This window comes from Theobroma umbraticum, unplaced genomic scaffold (genome assembly GCF_002168275.2).
Source record: "Theobroma umbraticum cultivar Fairchild unplaced genomic scaffold, ASM216827v3 scaffold_44.0, whole genome shotgun sequence".
NCBI classification, from domain to species: domain Eukaryota; kingdom Viridiplantae; phylum Streptophyta; class Magnoliopsida; order Malvales; family Malvaceae; genus Theobroma; species Theobroma umbraticum.
The window spans coordinates 9277857-9290998 of record NW_018397255.1 but is presented as its reverse complement, the minus strand read 5'-3'; the positions used below and the strand labels follow the sequence as shown (position 1 = coordinate 9290998).

Here is a 13142-nt window from a genome sequence, read left to right as displayed (position 1 = left end):
GAACTGTCCTGATACCATATAGAAAATATTCAAGATCTAAGCATATAACTAAATTGCTTGATGATAAAATAAAGAACTACATAGGAGGTTATTTATAATAACCAACTAGACCTAAACCTACTTGGTGTGCAAGTAGAGTAAATAGCAAATAAGAAAGTATTCTAAGCTAAGACTTCCTTAGAGTACAAGTAAAGTTAAAAGAAAATAAGAAAATATTCTCCTTAAGATGTTCCTAGAATTAACAATTACAGCTCATGTTGACAATTAATTTCAATACATAGAGGTCTTTTTAGATAATTGTGCAAAAAACAATGCCAAGGTAGCTGACTTGCATAATGTGGACATTGGAATTCCATATTTCCCTTTGCCAAATAACCCCCTCACCAATGGCCAGAAGTTCAGCACCACCCACACACTACATGCGATCTCTCCTAGCCCTGATCCATCTCCACCACGAGCCAATGGTTGCAACCTTAGTAGCCATATAGCCAGTGCTATCAAGTGCACTAGCAACAAAGCTATGATAGGTACAAAAATTGGGGATTCATCGAAGCTAAACCTTCCTTCTTTCTCAGCATCATTTTCATCATTAGAAACAGATTGGGTTTTCGGTGTTATTTCGAAGACTGTTTCACTAAATCCTAAAAGTTTGACAAACATACCTAAACATGCAAATAACATGGAAGAAACTGCATGTATTCTTTCCATTCTTTGCTTATTCCACCATGCTTGAATTGATTCACCATACTGAAGATACTGAGATAATGAGTGTAGGTTGGAAATCAGGCTAAAGGAAACAGGAATATAAAAAAATGGTTCTTGCACCTGCATGGACGCGAACATAAACAGATCTTAATTATTACAATAGAAAACTTAGCTTATAAGTAAGAAAAATAATTTGTTGCTTAATTCAGTGAGGAAATTTATATATTAGTATTGACTTTCTTATATGCAACAAAAAAAAAAGAAGGAGAAAAAAAAACTACTATTAAAAGTAGTATGATTATGAAAGTATACAAAAATTATAAATCGTAGTTATTTAATTAGGTGGATTTGGTAAATACCATTTCTATCTCCACCATGTTCATTCTAACTCAAGGCTCTAATACCTTTACTTTTTTTTTTTGCAAAAAATGAATAGAAAGGAAAAAATAAAAACTAAAAACTAATTAAAACAAATAACAAAAAGTAACAAGCAAAATAGTAAATTCCACTCAAATTCTAAAGTTTTGGATATAATTAAGATTGAATCCACTAATTTAAAAATTGGACAACCCTATTCAAAAAAATCAAATGGACAAGCCTAATAACTTTTGTTGTTAAACTACAATCAAAGTAGAGGTTGTTATAAATAATGTGTAATCAAGTGGATATAACATAATATCCATAATAACCTTCATTTGTTAAGAAAAAAAAAGAGCTTGTTTATGTTTATAAAACCAAATCAAAATTGCAAGTAAAAGAAAAGATCCTCCCATCAAATTTCTTAAGAAATTTGATTTAATCTTCAACCTTTTTCAAAAGTTGTTTAGTTATATGCTTACTTCTATTCTATTTAGTTGAAATTTAAGAAAATAAGAGGTGAAAAGGTGAGGTTCTACTTAGGTGATGAGATTTTCAGGTATATATTTTTGTTTTTGACACCAGAAAAGAAAAAAAAATTGACACCATAGCATACAACTTCTATCTTTGTTTCTCTTATAAAGAGGCTTAAATTGAATGTACACTAGAATGACAAAGGAATCAAAATATTGATATAAAGAAAATACAAATAAAGAATAACAAGCATCAGTGTTAAATAAATATGTACAATCATGCAAAGTAATAATAAGCATCAACAACAACACAAACTAAACGCACATAAGAAAATAACATTTAAATACTTGGAACCACTGATCAAAAATATCAAGCAACAACACAATCAAGGATATCAAGTGTTGGTGCAAATGGGTTTTTGATAGAATTCAAAGAATTGACAAAATTGACTTCAAGGCGAACCTTTTCAATAGATGTTATTTTCAAGACTTATTTCGCTCCCATCACTCGATATGCAAAAAGGAATAATATGAATAGCCTTAGAGATACAATGAAAGTAACATCTAACTTTATCTTACACTTTACGAGAGTGGACCGTTAGATACACTTGAAGGTTTGTAAAATTGTTCTACCTCAGAGCCTACTTTCTACAGCAAGTAGATTATAAGGAATTTGGATGGTTTTTGTAGTTGATGGGAGTTAAAGTGTTTATGTTAATTTTCAAAACTCAACACTTCACTTGCTTTTGATTTTTCTACTCTTGTTTTATTTTTGTTTTGATATGTCAAAATGGTTGTTAGCAAGTCTTTTATTTAGACTTACACATATCTTTTCTTCAAGGATATAACCCTTTCATTAAAGCATTTGCTTATTTAAAAGACATATTTGCATTAAGACACAACTTTTGGATAAAAAGATATTTCAATAATTACCTTTTAAAATTACAACAATTCATCGATAAGATATAAGATGAAAAGATAACTTTTCATTTGAAAGGACAATCTTTCATTTTGAAAATCATCAGCAATCCTTCACCATTTGTAAATTTCTAAATACTAACAACTTTGAGAATCTTGTGCATAAAAAAAGGTATCTCGTAGATTTAAACTTTCACTTAGTGAGTGTGGTTGGTTTTAGTTTGAATTGAGTAGTTGACCAATTATTGAACCATTGATTCTTTATTTGACTAGTCTGGCCACTAAACACACACAAGCTTCCTTGCTCACTCTATATCTAGTTTTGCCAACAAGTTTTTTGATCTTATGTTTTGCATCCATTCATGAATGCTTGTGAGAGTCAAGCCTTCAACTCCGAGAAATGGCCATACTTCCAGTCACATAAGTAACCCCCACTGAAACTATCCCGTAACTATAATACTTCAACATATACACGTTATGGGTCTATTAAGGACTTTTGTTCAACCTTACATTACACATTATAGGAACCAAGTACTATACATATTGGGATAGAAAATATAAATTTGTTTTTACAATCACCATATGGTAGAATGGTCAATAACCAAAACTTGCAGGTCGACCATAAGAGTCGAGGTGAGCTCTTACTATTGGAGATTTAGTTGATAGGCTTGAGATTTGTCCTTCTTAAGGTATTTATCATCAAATCTTTTTTCAGATATCTAGTAAATGAATCCTTTAAGTTTGCACAAGAACTCACATAACTTATAATGACTATACCATCACTAATTTTTTTATCTTACAATGCTATGTTGAAGTCCAATATATCGACTCTTTCCATTGTATGCTTGATTATATGCCTTTGATATAGTTGCTTCATTGTCACAATGCATCAAGATCGATGCCATTAGTTTAGGTAACAACTAAATGTCATAGAGTAAATCTCATAACCATTCTGCTTCTTGGGTGGCAAATGCTAAAGTTATAAATTCAACTATCATGGTTGACTCTAATTAACAAGATTTTTTCTTAAAACCTTAAGAAATAACACTTCCACCAATTGTAAAAAACCAACTAGTTATAGAAATATGATTTGTTCTATTTGAGTTCCAACTAGCATCTGTATACCTTTATAAAATCGAAGGAAAACCTTAATGACAAATGCTATAATTCATTGTACTTTTTAAGTTCTTAATAACTCTACGAACAACGTACTAATGTTTTCTACTTGGATTACTTGTAAACTAGCTTAGCATCCTAACTACAAAAGCAATGCCCGGCCTTGTAAACACATAGCATACATTAGGTATCTAATTTCCCTTACATATTCATTTTATGCTATTGATTTATCTTTATTGGGTACTAGCTTTAGATTAGAGTCATAAGCCGTAGACGTTAACATACAATCTAACTTACCATACTTCACGACAATCTTATTAATGTACCGAGATTGAGACAGTGTTAAGCTATTATTGTCTCTTATTATTCTTATACTTAGAATAATATCTACCACACCCATATCTTTCATGTCAAAATTCTTTAACAATAACTTTTTTATGTCCTTCACTTGTTCTAAATCAGTACAAAAAAATTAGTATATCATCCACATATAGACAAATGATGACACCTATAGCATAATGGAACTTACTAAAGACACATTTGTCAAATTGATTAATTTTGTAGCCATTAGCTAGTACAACTTTGTTAAACTTTTGATGCCATTGTTTAAGTACTTGTTTTAATCCATACAAGGACTTTACAAGCTTACACACTTTTCTTTCATGACTAGAAAAAACAAACCCTTCAAGTTGTTCCATATACACCACTTCATCTAATTCACCATTTGGAAATGTCATTTTAACATTCATTTGGTGAATTACAATATTATGTATAGATGCAAGTACTATAAACACTTTAATAGTGGTTATTTTTGCTACCGGTACACATGTATCAAAATAATCAACACCTTCCTTTTGTTTAAAGCCCTTGACCACTAGCCTCACTTTAAACTTTTCTATGATTCCATTAACTTTCATTTTCCTTTTGAAAATCCATTTACAGCTTAATGGCTTGGAACCTAATGGAAGGTTTAGCAATTTTCAAGTTTTATTTCCCATTATCAAGTCCATCTCATCTTGTATTGCTTTTCTCCCAAATGAAGCATCTCGAGACCTCATTGCCTCTTCATAGGTTAAAAGATCTCCTTCATCTTCTACATTAAAGCAGTAAGGTAAGTATTCGCATGTTTTTTCTTTTGTACCCTTTAGTAAGTACATAAAGAAATTATATCCATATCTCTTTGATTTTCTAATAATTTTACTTTTTTGAAGCTTAGTAGCTTTCTTACCATCTTTTAAAGGTTTATCACTTTTCGTTACTAGGTCTTCAGGTCTTGGAATTGAATTAAACCTTATTTCATCAAAATAGCGTCCCTTGATTCTATAACTATATTTATGAAATATGAATAATTGGGCTCTATCACCATGAAACAATATGCTTTACTATGTTCAATATATCCTATAAATATACATTCAATTTCTTTTTCACCTAATTTCCTTTTCTTTGGTTATGAAACTCTTATTATGGCTTGACATCCATAAACTCTTAAATAATTAAGGTTTGACTTTCTTCCTTTCAATAGCTCATAAGGAGTAGTTTTACTCCTTTTGTTTGGGATTATATTTAGTATATGGCAAGTCATTAACAAGGCTTTGCCTTAAAATCCTTTTCTAAATTTGAATTAGAAAGTAAAGCATTGACTATTTTTGTAAGAACTTGATTTTTACATTCCACTACACCATTTTGTTCTAGTGCGTATGGAGTGGTAATCTCATGAATAATACTAGTGAACTCGAAACGCTTGGGATCATAATATTCATTTCCTCTATCACTTCATAAATATTTGATAAGCAATTCAGAATGCAATTCAATTTCATTTTTATAGATTCTAAATTTCTCCATTACTTCACCTTTAGCATGCAATAAGTAAACATAATAATATATAGAGAAGTCATCTATAAATGTTATAAAATATTTCTTTCCACCAATAGATGAAGTATTATGCATGTCACAAACATCAAAATGTATTAATGCAAGCAATTTAGAATTTCTTTTTACCTAAGGAAATGAACTTCTTGTGATTTTAGTAACCATGCATGTCTTGCATGTATCATTATTTACATCAATATTTGATATTAATTCTAATTTAGTCACATCATGCATTCTTTTATAATGAACATGACCTAATCTATTATGCTATAATTTAGACAAAGCTGTTTTACTATCATAAACATTAAATAAGGCATCAATATAAGTAGAATTAGTAATATTCTTATTGATATTAAGCTTAAACATGTTTTCACAAAAATCCACTTTCCACATATTGTGCACTTTTGTAAGGATGAACTTAGCTATCTCAAATACTAATTTGAAGTCGTACTGACTCAATAAACCACCCGGCATAAGATTCTTTCTAACTTCTACTACATAATAAACATTGTCTAGTACAAGCATTTTTTCAGAAGTAAACATGAGTTCTGCAGTACTTTTTCTTTTCACTTGTGTAATGGAGGAATTTTCCATGCATAGCACGATTCCTTCATTAATTGCTTCCAAGGTCTTAAAGAAACTTTTGTCTTTACATACATGCTTAATTGCACCAGTATCAATCCACCATGCTCCATCATCATGGAGAAGATTGATCTCAAAAACTAAAGCCACAAACTTCTTGTTGTTCATGCCTTGTGTCTTGTTTTTCAAAAGTTTACGTTCTGCCTTAACGTGTCTAAGTTTGCTACAATTGAAACATGGTCCCTTTTTGTTCTTTTTGATCTTATGACTTTTGTCATTTATACCAATAGAATGTTTTCTTTTATTGTACAAGATCGACTTGTTTAATAGTTTGTATTCCATCACATGGACTTTCGAAGTCTCAAGATTCTTTTATTAAAACCCTTTTGTTTTTCATCTTGCTTGACTTCTTTTTGTTTGTGATAATCTTTTTCTATTCAAAGATGATTACTAAGGTCTTCGAGAGACATTTCTTATTTTTTATGTTATATACTTTTCTTAGTATCTCTCTATGAAGGAAGAAGGTTATCAATTATAGAAGATACCATAATAGCTTTATCCATTTTAGGATTATATTGCTTAAATCTATTTAGAATGTGTTCAAGCTCATGTAATTACTCCATAACAAAATGATTATCAACCATTTTGTTGTTATTGAAACCTAAAATTTCTTGCTACTTGCTTCTTCAGCCATGTATCTTGTTTCCAATTTGTCCTAAAGTTGTTTTGCACTAGCTTCATTCTGGTATGATCGAACAATGCATCCAACATTCCATTAAGAATGTGTCCTATGCATATGTAGTCATCATTATCCCATTTTTGCCTCAAACGAGTTTGATTCACAGATTCTTCATCACCTTTTTCATCCGACTTTGGTGTATCTAGAACATAAGTGCCCTTAAGAGATGTAAAGAGGAGATGCATCTTTTTCTGCCATTGAATAAAATTTCCTCCTTCAAAGTGGTCTAATTTGACAATGTTGGTAGCCATACTTTAAGTGAAGCCATTTTGAATTCCAATTACACAAAAAATAAATCTTAAAATTGTTGGTGTAAATGGGCTTTAGATGGAATTCAAAGAACCAGCAAAATAAACTTCAAGGCGAGCTTTTTCAACAGATGCTATCTTTAAGACTTATTTCACCCTTATCACTCGAAATGCAAAAAGAAATAATGCGAATAGCCTTGGGGATGCAATGAAGCTAACGTTTAACTTTGTCTTGTACTTTATGAAAGTAGATTGCTAGATACACCTAGGGTTTGCAAAGTTGCTTGGCTTTAAAACCTACTTTCTACAGCAAGTAGATTATAAAGAATTTAGATGCTTTTTATAGTTGATGGGAACTTAAGTGTTTATGTTAATTTTTAAAACACAACACTTTTCTTACTCTTGATTTTCTTCTTTTGTTTTGTTTTTGTTTTTATTTTGATGTGTCAAAATGATTAATAGTAAGTCCTTTATATAGACTTGCAAGTATATTTTTTTCAAGGATATAACTCTTTCTTCAAGAATATAATTCTTCATCAAGGCACCTTTTTGTTTAAAAGAAAATTTTGCATTAAGACACAACGTTTGGATAAAAGGATGTTTCAATAATTACTTTTTGAAATTACAATCATTCATTCATAAGACACAAGATGAAAAGAAAACTTTTTATGTGAAAGGACAATCTTTCATTTTGAAAATACATCAATATCAAGTTAGAAAAACCACGCCACAAATATATTATTGAGCATTATACTTGAAACCACAAATTTAAGATATCAAGGAAACAACACAAGATATCGAAGATTATGCTTGGAAACACAAATTTAATATATCAAGTAGACAACACAAGATAATGAATATTATGCTTGAAAAGACAATATCGTAAATTTAGGATATCAAGCATTATATCTTGAATCACAAACAACACAATAGATCAAGGATCAGGGACAAGGATATAAAGCAGATAACAAAACAGATCAAGGATTTCAAGCATTCTGCTTAGAACCATAAATCAAGGATATCAAGCAGACAACACAACAAATTAAGGATATCAAGCATTGTGCTTGGAATCACATATCAATTATATAAAGCATGCAACACAACTGATCGAAGATGTCAAGTATTATGCCTAGAAAGACAACACCACAGATCAAGGAAATCAAGTGTTTTGTCTAAAATTACATAAAAAAAATATCAAACAAACAACACAATGGATCAAGAATATCAAATATTATGCTTGGAAAGATAACATCACAGATCAATGATATTAAACATTTTGCCACTTTTCCTAGGCTTTTCCCTTCAAATTGCACTTGCATTAATTAATAAAGGTGATAAAACAATCAAAGGTGTTGTTTACAATGATCAAAAAAATCTGGAAACGAGAAAAAACCCAACACAATTGAAGTCATGCACGGAGGCTTAGTTTATGGATGATGAAGAATAAAATAGAATCGTGCAATCTGGCCTCAAAGACCCTGATTGTTGAGGGTTTTGCTGTTTAGGTTGTTGGTAAATTAGTAATTACCTAATTTCTGTTACTAGTCCTTTGTAGTTTTGAGATGAATTGTTCAATTCCAAAACTAAGGGATTTCCTCTGAATTATATCCAAAACTTAAGCACCCGGGTGACATTTACCAGAATAAAAACATGAACAAAAGGAGCCTTAGTTAATGGATTATGTTACTCGCGTACCTTAGGCAAGAAATGAGAGTTGGTGGTGATGCAGTAGGCGGATAGGATGGTATAACAGAACTGAGGAATGGAGCTTGAAGCCCAAATAACAAATTGCAGATAGCATAAAGCCTGCCTAAAATAGAGCTTAGTGCTGAAGGCTGAAAGAACGGGAGAATATTTGCTGAAGAGAACCTCAAGCAGGCCTGTTCCCCATCTCTTCATTTGTGTCATTGAGACTGGTCCACCTGGAGGTGCGCAGCCCATAAATGCCGGTGGACTGGGCATCAGCAAAACAGATTTCCAACCCATTGTATGGATCCTTAATCCTGTTAGAACATCTTCTGTTACAGATCCATAAGTCAATCCCACCTGAAATTAGCCATATTGAGATACAGTGAGTTTCTATTTATCTTCAACTATGTAATTTTCTTTTAATAAATTACTCTTTCAGTCCCAATTTATGCAACAGTTCACATTTTCAAAACATATTTGTTTCATGTTTAATGAATGTAATATTAAAAACAAATTAGTTCAAGTGCACATATTAATTGTTAACTGTTGTTTCTGTTGCGTTTTAGTAAGCTTGCCAAGCAATGAAAAACATTTATGAAAAAGGAAAAGAAGCAATTTTCCATGGCGTGAAATACCTCTGTTCCCCAGTAAGTATTATTCTCGTAGCTACAATTTGCAACTCTGCATGCTGACTCGGTGCTGCTTGAAATATCACATGGAAAATGTTTTTCTCCTGACCCAAACAGGATTTCAGCCACTGATTCACTGAACTCGGTGGATTTTCCAAATCTTTCTTCCAATATTTTGCAATCTGTGCTTATCCAAAAAACAAAAAGTGATATGTCAGTATTTCTCTTTAATTTGAAAAAATAAAATTACTTTCTTTTGTCATTTAACATTTTTAATTTTCTGTTTTTGTCATTCAATGTTAAAAAGGAATACTTTGGTCAAATGTCATTTTTTCATTGTTCAATTGTTAGAGGATAACGAACTTCTCACATGACGTTTGATATCGTCATCCAGGGCAGCTATTTTGCCACGAGACCATGTCCACATCGTCACATGGTCACAGTAAATTCCGTGGGGGTGAGTTTTCACTGGTTGTGCGTACGCAAGGGGATAACACAGACTTGGGAAGGACTTAGCTGCCTGGAGGATGGGGAAATAAACTGTTATTGGGCAAGATATATAAGGGGGAGGTTTCGCTCTTGGGAAAGACTGAGGTTGTGTTGGATGGTTTTTCTCCAAGGCAATTCACAACTCGGGATGGGTTTCCTTAGTATTCTGACAGCTTTTTGTCTCAAAGCAGATGAAAGGAGATTAGCTCAGAGGGGGTTCTCAAGCGGGGAACTCCACGGGGTTTTGTTTTGAGCTGCCCTGGTATGCAGGACAGTGTATTTTTTTGCTGCGACACTGCTGGGACGTTTTTTCTGCTGCAGAGTGTCCTGATGATTTGGTATGTTAATGATGTGCGGGTGTATAAAGTAGTAGTAGTTTTGTGCAATCTGATATATTTTGTAAATGACCCCTTTTGATGGTCCATGGTGGATTTTGAGTGAGTATGCCCAACTCTGAGATGGGTATATGGCTCAAAATCACCTTTTGTGTTGCTGTTTGAAGGGAGAATCCTCTATTCACAAAAAAAAAAAATTACAAACTTTTATAGGTCTAAAAATATTTACTTACCTCGGATATCAAAATCATGATTTGGGGGTAATCCGTATATAGCTTTACGTCTGTGGAAACATCCAGTTCCAGCATAGGGAGGCCCTTGTATCCCAGCCATCCCGCCTGCGAAAATCTACATTAAGCAACAGCCTTAATTTTGAGTATAAATTAAGTAAATAGTAATGAAATTTGTTACAGTACGTTGTAATTTTGTATAATCGCATACACATATCTATAATTTTATAATAAATCAATTAAACATAATTAATATAAAGTTAGACTATTATCAATGAATGACATATTGAATTGAGTAAAAAATTCAAAAAATAACCAAATAACTAAATTAAAAAAAAATAGAACTAATATAAGATTGGATTATCGCTCCACACGTGCAGTGGGATTAGAACTACAGACTTAAAAGAGTTCTTAATATCCAATCCTCGTTACCATGGACAGAAGCTAAAGCTTCATATGCAATGAAGTCTTATTTCCATGTTAAAAAGAACGTCCTAAAATTCTTTTGACACAGGAATTCTTATCAGCGTTTTATATGGACCATGCGGGTGACGAAATTTATAAAATTGATCAGAATTGGTACTCACAGCGAAAGGAACAGTAAATTGGTTTCCAAAAGGATCGTCTTTCAAAGCATTGTAGAATATCTGAGGACATTGAACAAAGGCACACTCTTGTTCATCGTCGACGCCGACTAGTAAGCAAACTCCCTGGAGAATGACCTTTGGATTGCTGGCAAACATGTCGCAGTCCACATTCAACATAAAGGGCGCATTGGTCATCACTCCTGAGACTCTGGTCTGCTTAATTGTCAAATCAAAGGAGAGTTATTGAATTTTATTACCGGAAGATTAATTGGTAATACAGATTTATGTAATTAATAACAAACCAAAACATTCATGGCACCGGCTTTGGAATGATGTGGATGATTTGGACGTTTCTCTCTGGATACGTAAACTAGATGAGGCAAAATACTTGAATGATCTTCCTTGTTTTCGAATATAACCTGTAGCAAAAATATTATTAGGTGATAAATATCTAAAAGAACACAAAACACTATTAGACTGTAAAAAGTGAATAAATTTCTTTTCTTGTCTTTTCTTTTTTTTTTTTGGGTGGTGGGGGATAAGGAATAAATTTCTACCTTGACAATACTTGGATGATTGTCACGCTCTACGTTCTTGAAGACCGCATATTCAGTGGAATGGGGACCAAGCATCGACTTATGGACAGCATCTTCTATCTTTCGACAAAGATGCTCGTACTCATCCTTGAAACAAAGAAAGGAGTTTGGGTAAAGACAAATTGACCTTTGTACGCTAGTTGCAGCTATCTGCCACAAACTCCTCTTTCCATTTACCTCTATTTTGTTTTTTAAACTGTATAGATAAAGTTGGTCAAAGTTGAAGATAATGAAAAAAAAAATGGAAACAGATCAACCATTCATCCTATTGCTACTTTAATTAATTAGTTTACCTTCATCTTTTTCCATTCCAGTTCGAAACATGATAAGCCATCAACAGGAGGCAGGGACTTGGCGGAGAAGTATAGAAAGGGGGCTCTGACCTGAATGCTATACTTCTTACAAAACGGAACCCAAAGCTTAGCAAACTTTGATGCTTCAACAAGAGAGTAGAAGGTGAGAGGGGAGCAACCATCGTCTGATACATAGCAAGCTAGCTTTTCAGCTGGATAATCCACCGCCAACAAAGAGAGAACAGTGTTTATGGTTACCAAAGGCGGCTCAAGCACGGGGTCTGCGGTCGTTACAAACATATCTACAGGGGGAAGCTCAAGTAACCTGTTGAGAAAAAATATACTTTGAAATTATGACCAATTAAACCCAAAACTAAAGGCAGGCAGTCAGAAAAACAACTTTTACGTAAGTATTACCGTGGCAAGAGATTTTCAGGGTATGTTTTGTACTCAACAGGATTCCATCTAGTGTTAAGTTCGAGAAGCCATATAAAAGCAAACCATGACTCACATAGAAAGGCGAGGAGCCAAGTGAATCCTTGATTGCCGAGGGAATGGAGGCGATAAGCGAGGAGAGAGAGTAAAAGGCAGAAGACGGTGACATCCAAGGTTCGCCTGATCATGATGCCTTTACAAGAGACTCTTTCGTACAAAGGGAGGGAGAGTGGTTTGGCCATTGGGACAACAGAGAACTTGAGCGGTTTGGGCTTACTATTGACACTGTTGGGATTTTGTTTACATATATATATATAAAATTAAATTGAATAAAATGTTTGACTCATTAATGTATGATTTTTATTTAAAAAATAAAATTCAAATTCTCTTTTCTTAATAAAAAAATATTTAAACATCCGAAATTATGGTTAATATGAAAAGTAGTATATGACACAAGAAGTAGTAAATGCATATATACCTTCGTGTCTCATTGTGAAATTAAATTGTAAACAAATATATTAGTTGACTTTCAAAAAATATAATCACTTACATAGGAGAAGTAGCATTTAATGTTTTTGAGTTGGGAACATTTACATAAGTGCAACATTAATGGAGTATAAAAAGGGGAAAAACTTGGAGGTAACGGTAAGAAGGAAAATTAGAGCAAGGGGATTCTTTTTTTCATTTGGGGAAGGGGATGCAATTTTTTTTTTTGAGTAAAATTACGTGCACTTAGCATTGCCTTATATACTTGAATGCAAAAATTTTCAATTCTATAAAATTCTAATTCCCTTAAACATTTTTGATTATCTCATTGTGATAATAACAAAAACTACTTTAAATCTTTTATAG

General features: G+C 32.5%; 1 protein-coding gene across 1 annotated transcript; it reads right to left on the bottom strand.

Annotated features, from left to right (window-relative positions):
* Positions 1-14: 14 nt before the first annotated feature.
* LOC110409786 (cellulose synthase-like protein H1) lies at positions 15-12568 on the bottom strand. Its single transcript, XM_021419252.1, has 9 exons — positions 12273-12568; positions 11856-12180; positions 11524-11649; positions 11269-11385; positions 10967-11179; positions 10383-10497; positions 9332-9507; positions 8703-9053; positions 15-825 (listed from the first exon to the last, which is right to left on the bottom strand). The coding sequence occupies exons 1-9, from the start codon at positions 12530-12532 to the stop codon at positions 271-273; spliced, it is 2238 nt and encodes a 745-aa protein (XP_021274927.1). The 5' UTR covers positions 12533-12568; the 3' UTR covers positions 15-270.
* Between the last annotated feature and the right edge of the window lie 574 nt (positions 12569-13142).

Bases quoted from the DNA above. Each gene is read 5' to 3' on its own strand.
- LOC110409786 (XM_021419252.1), bottom strand. From the start codon at position 12,532: ATGGCCAAACCACTCTCCCTCCCTTTGTACGAAAGAGTCTCTTGTAAA. The intron at 11,180-11,268 runs GTTTGTTATTAA...ACAATTAAGCAG, and splicing joins CCGGTGCCATGAATGTTTTG to ACCAGAGTCTCAGGAGTGAT. The intron at 9,054-9,331 runs GTATTTCACGCC...GGCTAATTTCAG, and splicing joins ATACTTACTGGGGAACAGAG to GTGGGATTGACTTATGGATC.